This window comes from Nanorana parkeri, unplaced genomic scaffold (genome assembly GCF_000935625.1).
Source record: "Nanorana parkeri isolate BGI_ZX_2015 unplaced genomic scaffold, ASM93562v1 scaffold1753, whole genome shotgun sequence".
NCBI lineage: Eukaryota > Metazoa > Chordata > Amphibia > Anura > Dicroglossidae > Nanorana > Nanorana parkeri.
Genome location: NW_017308021.1, coordinates 240,110 through 259,464, shown reverse-complemented (window position 1 = coordinate 259,464; position 19,355 = coordinate 240,110). Strand labels below are relative to the sequence as shown.

General features: G+C 42.7%; 1 protein-coding gene across 1 annotated transcript in view; it reads left to right on the top strand.

The window, feature by feature from the left end:
• Positions 1-19,355, top strand: part of PGBD5 (piggyBac transposable element derived 5) — a 48,460-nt gene that overhangs the window by 14,952 nt on the left and 14,153 nt on the right. The window contains exons 3-4 of the mRNA XM_018571425.1: positions 13,074-13,254; positions 18,527-18,724. Coding sequence (XP_018426927.1) covers positions 13,074-13,254; positions 18,527-18,724 — 379 coding nt within the window. The remainder of the gene's footprint in view (positions 1-13,073; positions 13,255-18,526; positions 18,725-19,355) is intronic.

Genomic DNA, 19,355 nt, shown 5'->3' with positions numbered 1-19,355 from the left:
CAACCCCCCCACCCGCACCGCCGCCATGCTGAGCCCGCCCCAATGTTATTATTATACAAATACACTGAGTGGCCAGATTATTATGACCAACAGAATCAACATCTCGTGGAGTCAATGCCAAGAAGAATCGACGCAGTATTGAAGGCAAAAGGTGGCCCAACGAAGTACTGATGGGGTGGTCATAATCTGGCCACTCAGTGTATATAGATCTGACATATATATACCGCAATGCTGTACAGAGAACACTGAACAAGTCACATCATTCCCTGTACAGAGGATCTTACACTTTAATGCAGAATGGCACCGCTTGTAGGGGGACTACAAATCCCAGCAATACATTTATACATCAATGCAGAACAGTATATGAATCGGACTCTGGGCTTAGTTACGCGCCGGACTCTGGGCTTAGTTACGCGCCGGACTCTGGGCTTAGTTACGCGCCCGCCGGACTCTGGGCTTAGTTACGCGCCCGCCGGACTCTGGGCTTAGTTACGCGCCCGCCGGACTCTGGGCTTAGTTGCGCGCCGGACACAGGACCTAGTTGCGGGCCGGACACAGGACCCACCTGAGACCCCACACAGCCCACCTGAAAGTGACCCTGCACAGCACACCATACATGCTGCACAGCCCAACTGAGACTCTCTATGGTGGGCTCTGCAGGGGTCTCAGGTGGGCTGGTTGGGGCTGCATCTCCCTCCCAGCTCCTCTTACCTGCTCCTTCTGCTGGTGCCTGGCCTCCTCTGGCGCCGGACTGGCCGGAAGTGACGTGATGCCCCGCTACCTCTGGGCTCTTGTCTGCGCCGCTGTCAGACTAGGATAGTGATGGCGAATGTTTTTGAACTCGAGTGCCCAAACTGTGACGTAAAATCAATTTATATATCTCAAAGCGACAACACTGAAAATAACTTTAGTATTGTGTTTGCAGTTTGGGCGCTTGGATTTAAAAAAAATGTTCAGCATCACTGCCTTCGGCAAAATAAGGATACACACATATTCAAATATTCAAACATTTATACACTCATAACACACAAATCACATACTCATTAACCACTTGCTGTCCGAGTAATTTCTTACATTTGCACACACACATGATGATAAAATCTGAATTTTTTGGCTAAAAAACAGCTTCAGAGCCCCAAACAATTATATATTTTTCTGAAAGTCGAGGTCCTGTAGAATAAAAAGATACTAGTTGCAATTTTTTATGTTGCACAGTATTTGCGCAAATGATTATCAAACCAGTATTTTTAGGATAAAATACACTAAAATTAAATTTAATGCACAGAAACAGAATATAATGGCAAATTTTTTGGTACAATATAAAAGATGGGGTCACGCCGGGCAAATAGATACCAAATATGTCAAGCATCCATGAAACCGCAAAAAATACGACGATACATAACGTGTGGTGCAATCTTTGTTTTTTGCATGTAGGTGCGTGTTTGCGTTGTATGTGTGTGCACGTGGGGAGCGGGGAACCTTAAAAAAATATTTTTTTAATGTTACTTTAATTTTTACCATTGTTTTTTTAATTTATTTTTTATTTTTTACACTCACATATTGCTATCACATAGCGGGCTAAAAAGCCCCTTATGTAATAGCACATATATTGTGACAGGTCCTCTTCATGGAGACATCAGGGGTTTTTCATACCCCTAATGTCACCTAGGGACCCAAAAAAAGCTGATGAAGCAGAGATCTGCATCACCAGCTTCTTCTTCTGGCTCTAAGGGGTCGTTCACACCACTTGCAGTGCGTTCCGGCCCGATTTTGGCCGGAACGCACTGCATCACATTGCGGCCGGCTCAATTTTTGCCAGGTAGGAGGGGGAGTGGCGGGCCATTGATGTGAATGGCACCGTAGCCACGCCACAATGCGATTGCCCGCACTGCGGCCCGGTCAAAATAGCGCAGCATTTTGACCGCACCTGAACGCACTGCAGGCACAATGTGCCCTGCGATCCTGTGCGGGCGATCGCATTGCGGCGGGAGGGCGTGGCTACGGCGCCATTCACTTCAATGGCCCGCCATTCCCCCTCCTGCCTGGCAAAAAAGTAAGCCGGCTGCAATGCGAAGCAGTGCGTTCCGTCCGGAACACACTGTAAGTGGCCTGAACAGGCCCTAAGAGCCAGAGACTGTGTACAGTGACACCGAAAGTGATGTAATGCACATAACGTCTGGGTCCAGTGATCGGAGGAGAGATCCGCAGCTAGAAGCCACTGATCTCGCCTCTGATCTGTCAGGGGAGAACCTCCACACGCAGCTTGGGCTCACACAAGGGACAGATGAGCCCAGGGAGCTGACGGTGGCACCAGCGGCCGAGGGGAAGGGGGGCACAGCTCCGCACCGTACATGCCATCCAGCGCCTGTACAGACGCCGGGTCGCTTGTATTTAAACAGCAATCGTCAGATGTTTAACACGGTACAATAACATGGCTTCAGGAGCAGCTGTGTTCTTGGTATTACCACTTCCAGCGGATGACGTACAGTTACGTGAACCCGCGGGAAGTGGTTAAAAAAAAAGACACCCGTAATGAAACACGCACATCCACACATATCACACACACTCATTAAAAAACACACATAGCTTCATAAAAAATAAAAAAAATTGCACATGCTCATTAAAACACACACACATTAACAATTAAAATTGTTATTTAAAAAATGTCCCCCCTCTCCTGCGTACCTGTTTTGCAGGAAGGGGGGCTTCATCCCTGGGTCCAGTGGAGGATCAGTGTGATCTGCATCTCTGGCTGATGCAGACCATACTAATCACTCCCTGCCTGTTAGCAGAGGCACCACGAGGGAGCGATCAGTATGATCTGCATCAGCAAGAGATGCAGATGATACTGATTCCCCACAGGGAATGAGTTTCATTCAATATATTGCCTGTTCGGCAATATATTAAATGAGATATGGGCGTTTGCCAGGTTTAAAAATCGAATGTACAGTGGATTGTGAAGTGCGGCGTGAGATGGGAGGAGCTGTGCACGTCCGTCGGAGCGCCTGTGCTGAGGAGACGCCGTTGGAGAGGGAGGAGCTGAGATGCCCGGCCGCATCGCAGAGAGGTGAGTCTGTGACACTCCTCCTGCCCCCTTAAACCCTGGGATATGTAAAATACAGGTATTTCACAATTGGAGAACAGAGCCACCACATATATACTTTGTATTTTTGTCTTTTGACAATGCAGTAAAATGTTGACTTTACTGTAGGACCAGTATTGGATGTTTGATATATACACAGTTCAGCAATAACATTATGACCACTGAGAGGTGCAGTAAATAACATTATCTCATAACAGTGGTACCTGGAATTGGGTGGAATATATTAGGCAGAAAGTTACATGTTGTCCCTGAAGCTGATGCACTGAAGGACCTAAGAAACAAAGGGCCCTGGTACAAGATTTTTTCTTGGGCCCAAGGGGGGGGGGGCGGCAAAAGCGGATCACACTTAGAAAATAATGGCAGTGCCAGTGCGATTGGTGGCAGTGTTTTCGATTCTGTGACTGCCTGGCCATCTGCATGATTTCGTGTACAATTGCCACGTGGTCACGGATCGCCAACTCTGCTCACACACATAATGCCCCTGCATGCGTTTATTCCCATGCAGATGGTGGGGGCAGGGGGGTTGGTTTTAATTTTTTACATCTTTATTTAATTTTTTTTTTTTACTTTGCAAAATTTTTAATTTTTATTTATTTGATTTTTTTTTACTTTAATCGCCTTTTTTATTTTTTCCTCCCATTTTTAATTATGTTGTTATTTTTTACATTTTCATGTATTTACATTTTTGTTATTTATTTTTTGACTTTTTTTTCACTTGACTTCACTGATATTACACAGGAGCTAACAAGCCCCTGTGTTGAAAGCATTTGGAGGTGACAGGTTCTCTTTATTGACCTCTTTAGTCACCTCCAACACAGGAGTTCTGAATGCTCTGGAATGCAGCCTTTGTGGTGTGAAATGACCCTCAATGTAGAAAAAAAACTACTTGCCCGGCGCCCAGGACTGCCTGTCCCGGACTTCAGGCGATAGGAATTCCACACCCCTGCATTACAGTGTAAAAGTTCCCTATTATAATCCATTTCTAATATAAAGAAATTTCAGCACAGTGTGCAGGTTCTGGGCCTCTCACTCTCCCCCCTCCCCCTCTTCTCAGTGCTTTCTCCTTATGTTCTTACACAGATCCCAGTGTCTGCACTTGCACTTTATCACTATAAAAGGTTGTGTCATCTCTAATGTGGTACTGGGGTCACTTTGTATTCAGGCCCTTCTCATACTACAATGTCCTCAATGTGCATTCTGTATTAACCACTTCTGGGCCGCAATACGTCTATAGATGGCAACCCGCAGAAGTGGTTAAAACAAGAACACTGTACCCCTTTTAACAGCAGGCGATTGTGTTAATGTACAGCCGCCGGATCGTTTGTACCATACGGTGGCGCCCCCCCCCGTCGTTGGCTTTCCTGGGCACCGCTGTCCCAGTGCGGTGCCCGGGAGTGGCTCGGCCGGTCTCCCCGCAATGATCAGAGAGAGATTTAGCATCTTCCAGCTGCTGATCTCTCCTCCGATCACTGGACCCGGAAGTGATGTGTAAAACTGTGCACCCTATGTAATTCTTTTATTGTGTTCAAACAGAGGCGTAACTAGAACCTTCAGGGCCCCGGTGCAAGAAACCATGAAGGCCCCCCCCACCGCCGCCATGGCAGCGCATGGTTAACAGGACGGCTCCCGAGGTCCCCAGCAAGCGCGGGACCTCTGGCAGCCGCTTCAGTTTAAAAATTTAGTGCTGGTGTTCTGTCGAGAACGCCAACCCAGTATCTGTGTTTGCATTTATTTACAAAGTATTCGTTTGTAATGGTTAATATGCCATGCATGGCAGGAAATGATTGCTGGAATATTATTAACGGTCCCAATTAACGATTTAGGGCCTGTTCACATGATATCAGGTCCTGATCAGGTGCGGATCTACAGACTGATGCAGTGCGTTTTTGCCACGTTTTGGCTTCGTTTTTGATGCGTTCAAGTTAAAAAAAATATATATTTTTTTTTTTTTTGCTGGAGTGGGGCTGTTAGTATGTAAGCTGCAGTGCAGTGCGTTTTTTATGCGTTTGACGCGTTTTGGACGCGTTTGCGTTTCCTGACCGTTTCCGGACCTGACAAAATGTGACATGCAGTATTTTTTCTGTCGTAAGCTGAACGGACTGTGAGAACTGGAGCCCATAAAGCTCATAGAGATACATTGGGATGCATTTTGAGTGCAGCAGCGTACGGAGCCGGTCAGCACACAAAACGGACGTCGTGTGAACAGGACCTAAAACGAAATACTTTGCAAATAAATCCCTGTTTCCTCGATAATACTGGTCTGTGCACAAGCGCAGATGCTCAGGTCGGCAAATTCGACTACGCCGGCGTTCTCGACAGAACACCGGTATCTGTGTATAGTATAGGGGCATTTTCACAAGTATAAGTACTCGTGAAAATGCCCAGCATTGGCACTGGTGTATCCCTACTTAAAAATATAATGCATTGCTGGGACTTGTAGTTCTACATAGTTGGAGCTATTCTGCATTGCTGTATAATCATCATACACAATGCAGAATATCACCAGCTATGCGTGACTACAAGTCCCAGCAATACATTATAATAAAAGTCAGCTATGCAGAATACCACCAGCATCCCCCCCACCCCCCACTATAATGCATTGCTGGGACTTGTAATCCTACATAGTTGGTGCTATTCTGCATTGCTGTATAATCATCATACAGCAGAATAGCAATGAGGGTCCCCACAAAGCAGAATGTGCTGCCCGGTGGTGCCTGCAGCACATTCTGCTGGACTAGGGACAGCCTAATAAACAGCCAGTGCTGTCTGTCTGTCCCCCCTCCATCTCCCTCCTCAGTGTCCGTCGCCCACTCCCCCCCTTCTCTCAGTGTCCGTCGTTTTTTCTCACCTCTTCCACCCCCCCTTTCGGAGGTGAGGAGGAGGAGGGGGGAAAGAGTGAGACACAGACCGACCATGCTGAGAGGAGGGAGGGAAGCATGAGAGAGAGAGACCGACCGACGCTAAGAAGCTGTCAGCGTCGGTCGATCTGTCTCTCTCTCCCCCCAGTCTCTGTCACAACCCCCACCATCCCTGGGGCCTCTGTCTGCAGTGCTGGGAAACGCTTACCTTTCCCCTCCAGGCAGGCGGCAGCAGACATGCTCTTCATCCTCGATCTCTGGTGCTTCTGCCCGGGAAATTCAGCTCCGCCCCCCTGTAAGCACTTCAGGGGAAGATACAATAGCGAGTTTGGAGCCCGGGACCAGGCAAATGTAACTTCTTGTAATTCGATCAGAAATAATTATAGCTTGGACCCCCCCCCGCCCCCCCCCCCGGACGCCGGTGCCCCTTACAATGTCTTGGGGGGTAAAGGGGGGCGCAAATCTTGATGTTCAATTCCTTACTTTTGTGAGGCTAAAATGCATATGCAAATATGAAAATGCACAAATACTGTAAATGACAGGTTTGATGGATGTGTTAAAGCTGTACGTAGTGTTATAGAACAGCACGATTTAGACAAGGTACTCTGTGCTTATTCAGCTAGGGAATTTATTATTTTTCTTTTAGAAGTATCTTTCATGCACTAGCAAAAATAAATGAGATGGGAGTTTTCTTGCAAGTGAATGAAGAAGTTTTTCTGTTTGTCATTTTTCTGGTTGGAAGGCACCCTCTTAAGATACCTTATGACAGTCACGGACTTCCGCTTCCGGCGTCCATGTGAGAAGCTGCAGGGAGACGGCGCTCCTGCCCGACCAGCCCTATACTTTTATTAAAAGCCTGCTGGAAAACAAACTTGTGGTCCTCCCCACAGGGAATTGACTAGGAGCAGCCATGGATCGCTTCTTGGCAGCAACGCCGAAGCCGTGGTCTCACACTGCCGCAAACGGCAGCTTCCACGCGCTCGGCACATGACGCCCTAACGCGGGAGAATCAGCTCCTGACGGAGGAGAGGAGTCCATCCCCAGCTCCTTCAATTGAAAGTAGGGACGTGGCCAACTCTTATGAAAGGATGGCGGTGGCCGTTGCTAAACTATTAAAACCGACGATCACAGAGGCTGTGGAAGCAGCTATGCAACAAGGCCTTGCTCAGATATGCATGACTTGTCTTCTCAAGCTCGCTTTCTGAAGGAAGCAGAGGCTCGTATTTCTGTGTTGGAGGATGACCTGATTGAGATGCAATCTCAGCTCTCATTATTTCAGTCTAAGTCTCAATTTTTACTGGATAAATTAGATGATCTTGAGAATCGTTCCAGGAGGAACAATTTGAGAATCATTGGTCTACCAGAGACTATCAAGCCTCTGCTTGACAGACATACCAGCTGCCCTGGGAATGGAGTCCGCTTGTGTAGTAGGAAAAAGCAGTAGAACGTGCTCACCGCTTGGGTCCTGTGCAGCCAGATAGAACTGTGCCGAGACCTGTGATTGTCCGCTACCTGAATCATACGGATAAATCCTACATACTTCAAAAATATCATACTTTGAGATCTTTGACCATTGCTGGTCATAAGCTGCTGAAGCTGCTGAAATGTAAGGCTTTCCATGTGGTGTGCACCACGCTGGCTAACCTGCAGATCCGTTTTACCTTGGCGTACCCGGCGACGCTATACATGGAAACACTGTCTAGTCGCAAGTGCTCTTTTCGGGATCCTGTAGAGGCAGAATCCTTCTTTGCCAGAATGGATGCCTTTGCGGTGTCTTGGATTAACTTGGATTGGCTATTTTTAGTGATGTCTACCTTTTGGGTTTCAGGGCAGGATCCTTTATTTTCTCTGAAATATGTACACGTCTCCGACCGCAAGGATCTGGACACAGAGAGGCTTGTCTGCACCTATTTTGTTGCAGAAGGGAACCAGGCAGGGCTTTCCTCTATCACCATTGCTCTTTAAGCTCGCGTTGGAACCACTAGCACTCTATCTTTTACAAACTCCATTGGTGCAGGGCATAAGAATAGGGGGGGGAAGAATTGAGAATAGCATTGTTTGCGGATGACATATTGTTGTGCACCTCTCGGCCATCTGTTGATGCTCTAGCAATTCGAGAAATGTTTGCAAATTTTGCAGGCCTACTGTAATACCTCTGCAACGCACACCTAGGATCACAACTGCGGATCAACGTATGTAGCGGTTTAGTCAGTGAGCGGTTTCTTTCTTACTCTCTCAGCAACTTAGAGATGTGTATGAGACCGGTAACATCATGTAACCATGTGGAAGAATGGGTTTAAGCAGGATCACTGTAACGCCTTAGAAGCGTCTGACACAGCAGTACTAGGCTCCAATGGTCGGTTTAGATTCAGGCAGAATGGTAGAATGGTAAGTATGGTTCCTCACTAGGGTTGGAGTATGCACTCCCTAAGTTCTACAGTATGCCCATACACAACTCCAACTGATGTGGCAGTTGCAGGTAAGTATGTTCAGTTCAAGTATGTCCCAGGTGTGGGAAAGGATACCACAAGTGAATACTGATAACAGCAATAGTCCCTTCAGTAAGCCAATCACAATTCCCTGTAATGTTATATGTAGCAAAATTGCAGTTAGCCCCAGGTACTTGCGGTTGTGGAGGTCTCAACAGAGGTGTATCGTAATAGGTGGTAGTTGGGAGGCACAGCTGAGCAGCTATTACCCCAGGTACTTGCGGTTCCGGCTGGAAGGCAATGATAGGTCGGTTCCTCAGTACAACCGCTACGGTTGCCAAGGAGGTGGTGGAAGTCTGGGAGAACCCTGGGTCCCTTGTGCGGACTGCGGATGCAGAGAGTGAATCTTCAGCATACACTGTCACAAACAGTAGGACGCCGAAGACTCGTCTGGCCGCGGCTTAAGGAGCGTTGTGTGTGTGCGCCGGAGGGCAGAGCTAACGTACGCCGTGCGCGGCCCCGGAACGATACGGGGTAAGTTTCTTACACCTACGTATTAACTTTGATAAAAGTGAGGCATTAGCTCTTTCACATATACCTAACCCAACATGGCAGTCTCACTTCTTGTTTCCGGTGGCACCGCAGAGCATTACGTACCTGGGAATCAAGGTGGTGTAAAACCCCTTCAGCCTTATATAGTTTGAATGTGTCTCCATTGGTTGATCAATTAGTTAGGGAGCTGGAATTGTGGCTGGACCTGCCGCTCTCGCTCCTCGGAAGAATACACCTAATAAAAATGGTTAGCTTTCCGGAATTGTTGTACCCGCTACAAACTATCCCCATCCTTTTGAAACACAAGGATATTCAACATTTAAATCGAGCGATGGTTCAATTTGCTTGGAACCATAAATGTCCCAGGATATATCTAAAGAAATTGTGGCTTCCGAAGAGTGAGGGGGCTGCTGGCTTCCCTAATGTAAGGTTGTACAACATAGCGTGCTTGCTCCAACACGCATTTGACTGGCTACTGGACACCTCCAGATTCTCAAACACCACACTGGAATCCACATTGGCGCACCCGTGGGATTTGAAAGCAGTCCTGCATAGCAAACCCTCTTCTCTACCGTTACATCTAAGACATAATTTGTTGATTAGGAGACATGGTCCTGGCTTGGAGGGAACTTCGAATAAAATTGAAGTTGTGACCTCATATCGCCCCATCCTTGGAAACCCTATGTTCCCACAAGGTATGGATTATCCAGCATTTGCCTTATGGCATAAGCACGGACTGCGGCTTTGGAATCTTTTATTTGAGGACGATAAGTTTGACACCTCTTTCGTTCAAGGATATTTGTTCCACTTTCCGCATTCCCAATGTTCACTTTTTACACTACCTTCAAACCACAAAAACATGGAAACGAATGTCCCCTGATCCAACAAAGTTTTTTAGCATATCTTGGGTGGATGTCCTGCTGACTACGAAACAATACTCCATATCTACCATTTATTCTAGGCTGCAATCGTGTTTTTGCCGTCCCTACATGCTTCCAATGTCCAATCTTGGGCAAGTGACTTCCCAGATAACGATCTAGTTGACAACTTCTACCAGGCTATAACAGGATTAGGAGGCTGGTTACCAATGAGTCTTCTGGACTCTGATCTTCTGGAGGGAGACCCAATTTTTACACTACCTTCAAACCACAAAAACATGGAAACGAATGTCCCCTGATCCAACAAAGTTTTTTAGCATATCTTGGGTGGATGTCCTGCTGACTACGAAACAATACTCCATATCTACCATTTATTCTAGGCAAATGACAAATTAATTTATACTCTGTTGCCTGTCTACAGTGACCTGGTCACCTCTGGCTGTCTGAACCTTTCCTGCTACCAGCAGCTGGTTCATGAGTATTCAAGGCCTGTACCTGAGCTATGTTGCTCCTACCTTACAGGAGGATTTCACAACAGTCATGCAGGATTTTATGGGACAAATTACAAATTTGATGACTTAGTATTTTTTCATGCCTTCCCCTGCTGAATCCTTATCTTATCTGATTTGCCCGCAGCATTAGCAGCCTTGGAGCCTACAGTTCTCAAGACTATTAGTTGCTGATTCTCTATAGTCCTTAACAGACAAGGCTACACTTAAGGGGTCACAAGCTGATGCCATTACTCTTAGACTTAAAGTGTATTTCCACTTTCACAGCCAAGCTGGGATAGCACCTATTTTATATTTGTTACATGTTCCCATTCACATAGCATAAGTTGAAAAAGAAAAAAAATGCTTCTTGCAGTTTAAATTGTTTTTACGTGGGCTAGGAGTTTAAGGTTTAAAATCTCTTCTAGCTTCTATTTCTTTGAAATGTTAGGAGGGGCTGTGAGGGGCGAAGGGTCTAAGGTGGCTTGTCCATTGTATGTTAACGAAGCTTATCAGATAAACGCAGTTGTCAAATTTCAGTCCCAAGTCTTTTCATTAGGACAGCGCCCTGCAATAGGGCTAAGAAAACCTGCAATCAGCTTCCTTGCCTGATTTAACAAAACCTATAAAAGGTAAGAAATTTGTATTTAAAGTTATTTTTCATTATGCTGTGGAATAGGAACACATAACGAACATTTAGATTGTAAGCCCTCAGGGGCAGGGCCCTCCTTACCATCTTGTCTTGAATTGTGATTGTAATGTCTTCCTTATATTGTAAAGCGCTGCACAAACTGTTGGCGCTATATAAATCCTGTATTATAATAATAATATGAAGGGGGTTTTCTCAAATTTTACTGCAAAAGTGGAAATACACTTTAACCCCTTCATGAGTGAGCTTTTTCTCAGTTTCTGTTCGTTATTGACTGAAGCTCTTTTTACATTTTTGCTGTGTGATTCTTCCACGACAGTAATATACTTTCTTACTAAGTGCACCCACAGATATTATAGCTTGTCTTTTAGAGGACAGATAGGGCTATATATTTATATCACATTTGTGTGCCTAATGTCTCACTTATGTATGAATAACATATAAAAAAAAGGGGAAAAAATCATTTCTGTGTTTTATGAGTGAATAGGTTGTTGCAATAACCAATTTTAGATGTTGAACTGGTGTTGGTGTTAACTGGTGCATTTAGTATGTCCAATGAGATTTTAAAAAAGTGGTATCGGTGCATCCCTAAAAAATAACATAAAGAAAAACACGTTTTCCCCAGTTTTGATTATTATTTTTTTTAAATAGCACAACTAAAAAAAAAAAGTATTAAAATAAATCCATTTATTTGTCCTTTATTTTGAAACACCTCACATCCCTAGGATTTCAGAAATATTTCTGTACTTTTCAGCCTAAAACTAAAAGCTAACATTTTATTTTTTTTCTCTAAAAACTAATAATGGTTAGGTTGCCTATAATGTCACTGTCATAAAGTGTCACTAACTGTCACAGTTAGGGTGAAAAACAAGTCGGAAAGCTTAGCTGCAGATTTTCATTGTAAGGGGTTAATTTTTTATAAAAATTATAGTATAGAAATATATTTATATTTTTTAATAAAAAGAAAACCCTGCACAGCCCAGCGTAGACCCTGCGTAGCCACCTGAGAGTCTGCACAGCCCACCATAAAACCTGCACACCCTACCTGAGAGTGCACAGCCACCTAAGAGTACGCACAGCCCACCATAGAACCTGCACAGGCCACCTGAGAGTCTGCACAACCCACGATAGAACCTGTACAGTCCACCTGAGAGTCTGCACAGCCCAGCATAGAACCTGCACAGCCACCTGAGAGTCTGCACAACCCACCATTGAACCTGCACAGCCCACCTGAGGGTCCGCACAGTGGGCCCACAGGAGAACCTGCACAGCCACCTGATAGTCCGCACACCCCACTATAAACCTGCATAGCCACCTTAGACTCCGCGTAGCCCACCAGACACCCTGCACAGCCACCTAAGAGTCCACACAGCCCACCATAGACCCCGCATAGCCCAACTGAGAGTTTGCATAGTCCACCATAGAACCTGCAAAGCCCACCACAGCCCATCATAGAATCCCATACAGCCTTCTGAAACCCTGTACAGTCCTCTAATATCCCGCACAGCCCTCCTGAGCGTTGGAGATGCAACAGCATGCTGATTGTGTTGCTGACTGTTACTGTCTTTTGAGCACTGCAGTGTAAAGCTAGTCTGTATGTTAGTTTTCCATATGCATGCTTACTTATCTATGATCTATATGTTTCCTGTTTGATGCTGTATTCCTGTATATTCACTTGTAACGTCCTGCTAAGCAAGTAAAACTTAATTCAGCATTCCTCAAGATCTCGCTTCATCTAAACACATAACCAACACTGAGACCCCACACAACAACCTGGGAGCAGCACAGAGTCTGTAGCTTCATATTATTCTGCATTGATGTATAATGAATTGCTGGGATTTGTAGTCCCCTATAGCTGGTTGCCATTCGACATTGCTGCATAATGTACCTCTGGGATTTGTAGTTCTCTCTAGCTGATGGTATTATTCTGCATTGCTGTATAATGTATCGCTGGGATTTGTAGCCATCTATAGCTGGTGGTATTCTGCTTTGCTGTGTAATGTATCGCTGGGATTTGTAATTTAATGTGATATGACATCAAATTTGTATTTTAATGTGATATTAATATGCTGTCCTAGGAATATTGCATATTAATGCATTTCACTTTCATTTTCAGATTTATGTGCATCTGAGAGAAGGAAGTGGCAGTGATGGCATTGACACATTAAAGCATAAGCCACAACTGCACAGCATGGTAGCCAAAAACCTGTGTCAGAGTGCTCCTGGAAATAACTATATCATATTTACTGGGCCGAGCATCACAAGTCTTAATTTGTTTGAAGAATTTGAAAAACAAGGTGTGTAGCATCCTAATTCTAACGAACAAGGGTAATTTTCTATGCATAGGTTATATTATTAATGTAAACTTGAATCTATTTCAAGTCCATGAATAAATCAACATTACTCTGTGCTGCCTTCCAGTTTGAATTGGTGCTACTTTGATAGTTATTCTGAATTTGGCTTTTCAGACACAGACTAGTTGCTAGCAACCAGGCTGCTAATAAACCAGACTCTCAATTTACAAACTGATTGATACTCTTTTCACTGCCACATTGGGACTGATAAGTCTCTACATGACAGAATAATGGGACATCATTCAAAAGGTTTATGGGTACAACATATGCATCATAATTATCTAATGGGAATTACCTATGGATTCCTAGACATACAAATTACCATTATGGGTAATTGTAAATTTATAGTTCACCCTCCATGACGGTCCACAACCATGGGAAATAAGCATGGTGGGGAACATAATACATTTCTTGATAAAACGTTTCAGAGGTGTGGAAACAAACCCTGTAGTATAGTTTTTACAGCAGTGGAACCTTGTCCCTAAAAACAGAGCTAAAGTACACATGTATGTCTTTCTAACATCAACCTGACCTAGATTATATGAAAAGAGGTAATGCATACTATAAAATATATAAACATTTTCCCAATTAGAGAGGGGAATGCTAAAGAAACTTACTATACCTGGAAATACAGAAAAGGGTCCTGAACGGTCAATTGCCAGAAAGTTAGCCAATATACTGTACATGAATTTGCAATTTTATAGTTTATTTGGCTTTTCTCAGTCTGAAGACTTAGAAAAAATATAAGCAACATATGTGCCTTTGTGTGACATAAGATCTCCATACTGGTAAGATGTGCACTTGAGAGGTCATGGTTTACCCTAGGTGCTAATTTACATTGCTTGGAGTTGGGCTTTAAGATGCATGATCTCTTTGCTTACAAATGGAAAGAAACAAACATTTTAGGGCCTCATTCACACAGGTGTCTTGCTCCATACAGTGTGAAGGTTCAGTTGTCGATGCTTCCCTAGCTGCGGGAAGGAGCATGTAGACAGCTTATTTAACTCTATAGAGATGGAGTGCCCTCACACGCTGCTTTTCACAGCTCCGAGTTTTCATTGGTAGCTGCGATGGCAGTAGGGATGCACAGATACCAAGTACAGTGCTTGGTACAAGTACAAGTACTGATACTTTTCCAGGCCAAGACTAGACTAGAAAATAAACCTGAAAAGCACGCTGTATCCAGCGACTGACAGGTTACGCAAAAAGTCTTAAAATAGGAAGGGGTGGAGCAAACTTACCGGGGGGGGGGCCTGAATTTTGTCTTGCCTAGGGCAGCCCTAAACCAGAATGCACCACTGTCCTTATGCTCTATCTTCCTACAACCCTTTGCCCAGCATAAACAGGAGTGGGATGTTCAGCACTATGGGCAAATTAAATTCTTTTGCATTGTACCATGCGTTTTACAGGGTCAGGAGAGCATAGGGAGCAAAATTATATGTTTGCAACAGATCATGATTGGCTTTTTTCTGGCATTTAATACTCTGCATGCTGCTGAGGGGGATTACAGGAGGATGGATATAAAGACAAATCCAGCTATATACACTCATTGAGAGAGGGTTGTTTTTTTTTTTTTTTTAATAAATACATTGCCACATGAATTGTTGTTTATACTTGGGACAAATTTAGCTTACAGCTTATCTCTCTCATCTAAAAAACAATAACATGTTTCAGGTTCTTCTTTGACCTTCACAAATATTAAACATGATTGGTAGTTTTAGTTTATAATTTATTGACTACTAAGGGAAAGTTGTTCTTGAACTTGGCTTGAAATATGTTGTGGAAAGTTCAGAGCTATGCTAATCTAAACAAAACTAAGCTTACTAAGGGATGATTCTGATGACTATAAAATTCCATGCTAATTCCTCATAAACTTATGTAACTAGGACAAGGTGGATTGAGAATTACAGTGGATAATTCTAGCCTTGCTTACATAAAATATTCACACAAGGTCTTCATTAGTCAATACTATGGCATTGTTTTATGCAGTATTTTTTTATTAATATATCAATATGAATAGAGGTCTGTTTTCTTAAAGTGAAATGGTAGCGTGGTAACATATTCGAAAAATAGGAAGCACAATTCTAAAAACTTTAATAATTTTGGTGATTTGTCAGGACAGGGCCTCAGGGTGCTTGCATCTCAATAAATATATGCACAAATAACAGAGAGATAAAATATACCTACCAGTCATACATTCTGATTTCTCAGTGTCAATGTACAAAGTTGCTTGGAGACAATGGTAGGCATGTGGGGAATCTATGCTATTGATTTGTGTTTTCTACCAGCACTGCCCAAAGTTTCAGGCTCCAGTTTTGATTCACAGGCAACAGAAGATGATTGCAACTACTTGTAAAGTGAGGTAGAGAACCAGTAGGCAGAATTGCAACCTAGAACACAAGCTGAGATTCAGGCAGGTAATGTTATCCATTGTTTTAGAACAAGCAAGAGTTAACAGCAGACAGGCAAACTCAGAAACAACTTTATATATAAAACGAACAGAGTAAAGGCAAGTGCACACCCTTATGTGCATTTCACCTACTTCACTGACTATACAGGTACATCTGTTATCACTTAAATACACATAGGATCCTGACATTTGCAGAATCAGTTTCAGAAGGAGAAGCATTGAAAATGGTTGCAGTACAAAAACCTTACAGTACCATTTACCATGATCTGCTATTGCAGTGATATTAACTTCAGCATCAATATCAAAATACATAAATCAACAGGATTTTACAATATGTCATCATTATTTAACCCCTTAGTGACCAGTGACGTCCAAAGTATGTCACTGGCACCGGGCCCGTTTAAACAGAATCCTGGCGGCTAAAGACGCCGGGACTCTGTTTACAATTGTAAAGCTGACTGTCGGCTTTCGAATAGAAGCGATTAGGCGACTCAGATGTTGCCCGATTGCTTGTCGAGGCCAGGACCGGCTTCTCTGGTGTCAGGGGGGAAGCTGGGGAGGAGATCAGCGAACCTCCATTCGCCGATCCCCTCCCCGTACTATGGCACTGGGAGCGATGCAGATTACATTACTTCCGGTCCCATAGCTGTCATTTCTGGGCTTCTGAAGCCCAGCTATAAGCTTTTGAAGTGTGATCTGCACTTCAATAGCTTATTTCAAGTGCAAAGGGGATACTAGGGGTCTTTTGGACCCCCAGCATCACCTTAAAGAGGACCTATCACCACCACTATGCTATCACATGGGGGGCTTGTAAGCCCCCCTATGTGATAGCAATTAAAGTAAAAAAACTGTTTTTAAAATTATTACATGAAATAAATGTAAAAATAATAAAAAAATGTTTTTAAAGTCCCCGCCCCCATGATCATGCACATCTTCACGTAAACACGCTTCGGGTGCGCCTACGTATGAAAACGATGATCGCGCTGCACATGTTTGGTATCTCCACGCACACCGGAGTGAGAGCAATAATTCTAAGGCCAAAATGTATGCGTATCTCGTAACAGATGGCCTGTGGGGGCTTTTAAAGCATCTTCTATGGACTTTTTGGGGTACCGAATGTTGTCGCAGTTTCACGGACGCACACAATTTTTACCTGGGCATGTTGGGTATCTATTTACTCTTTGTAATCTCATTTTTATTTTTTTTTAATTGTTTTTTGGGACATTAACTACATTTTGGGGTTTGATAATACGTTGCACTAATATCGTGCAACATAAAAATTTGAAACTGCCAACATATGTTATTCTACAGGGTCTTGGCTTTCAGAAAATATTTCATGTCTGGGGGGTTGAAGTAATTTTCAGGCCAAAAATGTGGACTATATCATGGGTACAAAAAAATTAAAAAAAAAGCCTCGATCACAGTATAAATATGAATAACTGGTAAAAATGTCACAAAACAGGCACAATTTGAAAGCAGAAAAAAAAGTAGAGAAGAAGTGCTAGGTATAGGTTATAAAGAGCTAGAAATTTAAAAGTTAAAAATCTGTGAGTCATTTTTCAGGCTTGATATATAGGCCACATTATTTCAGATATGTTAATGCAAATTGCTGAATCACAAAGGTTAACTAATTGAACTGCAGTTTAGACATTAAAAAAGGTTTATTCTATTTAGAAACTGAAAAAAGTGTTTATAAAATGTAAAAGATATTAAGAAAAGGCATACTGAAATGCATATGTCCCTTTTGGGTGTCTATTCGTCAGCTGTTTTCTGTCACATTTATTTATACTCGGACGAATGTTGGGATCGCGTATCCACTGATCAACTTCTTATTGTCTACATACAATAACAGTGCGGCGAGTGTGCACCCCAAGGGGGCGGCTGACGTGGACACAAACACATGGTGTGGGAAAAGATTTTCAAGCACTTTTTTGGACTGTTTTTTCACATATTTGGACTTAATACTAAATATTTCACTAAATAATATTTATATCACTCTGATTTTGATCCATCATTATATGGAAAATTATCTTTCTATCGCATGTATTTATTGAATCATGGTTTTGAATTAATTGCAACTTATATTTGTGTATACTATTATCCATTCATTTATTTATATATCTATCAGCTTCTACCATTAATTTCCAAATCTTCACTGAACAAACTGAAGACAGAAGCTGATTGGTTTGCATGGGCAACAGCTCCAGATTTTGTCTGTTCCCGTTTTGATAAATTCTCCCCATAGTGTTTAAGGAGTGCTTTCATATCCCAAAGACAAATGCTTTGGTTTCTTGAGACCCAAAGGCATTTGATTCCTCATAGTGTTTACAGTGAGAGTATAAATTAAAACATATATATTAACTTTGAGTGCAGTATTTTAGTGTCTATTTCCAAAAAACCCATATATGAATATGTATATCCAAATTGGCTACTGAAGTACAGCCTTATTTGTGTGTAAATAAAATGTATATATGTGTAAAAAAAATTATATATAATATATTATGGTAAACTACAAAACTAAACTAAGCATCGCAGAAAAAAAAATGCTCTGGGACTTGAGGAAAGCAATGAGTAACATGATGGCCATGGTTTGCAACATCAGTGCTGTAAAAGAAAATCTAATTTTAGAATGAGTATTACATAATTATAATACATTTAACATTTATTAAAATCTAAAACTTCTAAAAGGTATAGCCTACTAAGACATTTTAGTGTAGCATTTTTTATGAACACACAAAGGTATACCCTGCTATAACATGTTGTATTGTTCCACAATGTTCTAAAAAAAACCTCCTATTTTGACAGGTATTTACTGTTGTGGATTGCTGAGCTCCCGTAAAAGTGACTGTACTGGCTTACCTCAGTCAATGATGACTAACACAGAGGTACCAAAATCTCGAGGACACTATGAAATAAGGATGAAAGAAAATATGTCCCTTATTTGCTGGTACAATAAAGGGTATTTCCGCTTTCTGAGTAATGCTTACTCTCCAAATCAGAAAGGTAAATCATTTTCCAACAAATAAACTAGCATCTGGATTTTTTTCCCCAGCAAGAATAAAAAGGGAAAGATTGGGTAAATAAACAGGAATTGGAAGATATGGGGATGGTTGTTGACAATTAATTTTGCGTAGGACAAAATTAATATGTAAAATGTAAATGAAGCTCCATTAAACACTCAAGTTCTTAAACTTGCTCTCTTTTTGTCTGTGAAAGCCTATGTACACCCAAAAACAAAAAAATTTATATGTTGCAGCTTACCAGTCCTTAGTTGAGTTGGCTACATTAGTTTTCTTTTTTCTGGCTCTTTTTCCTTAATTTTTACCTGGTAGATATGCCCAGTAAAGCATTTCCAGTTCTACAATGACAATAATCACTCACAGTTATATATTAGGACTGAAACCAGAAACCTCACTCCCTTAATTTTGTCTATAAAATAGGCGGGCATTGTTCTATTGTCCTGTTGAGATCCAATCACTGCTCAGATGAACCACCTCCTCAACACGCCTCTGTGCATACCCCTAAACAGCATTTAAGATCTTCAAACATCATCACTGTGGCACAGCTACACATCTTCAAAAACCAGCTTGAATAACATTGGGCAAGGGCATTGCAGATCCAAAAAGCTGAAAAA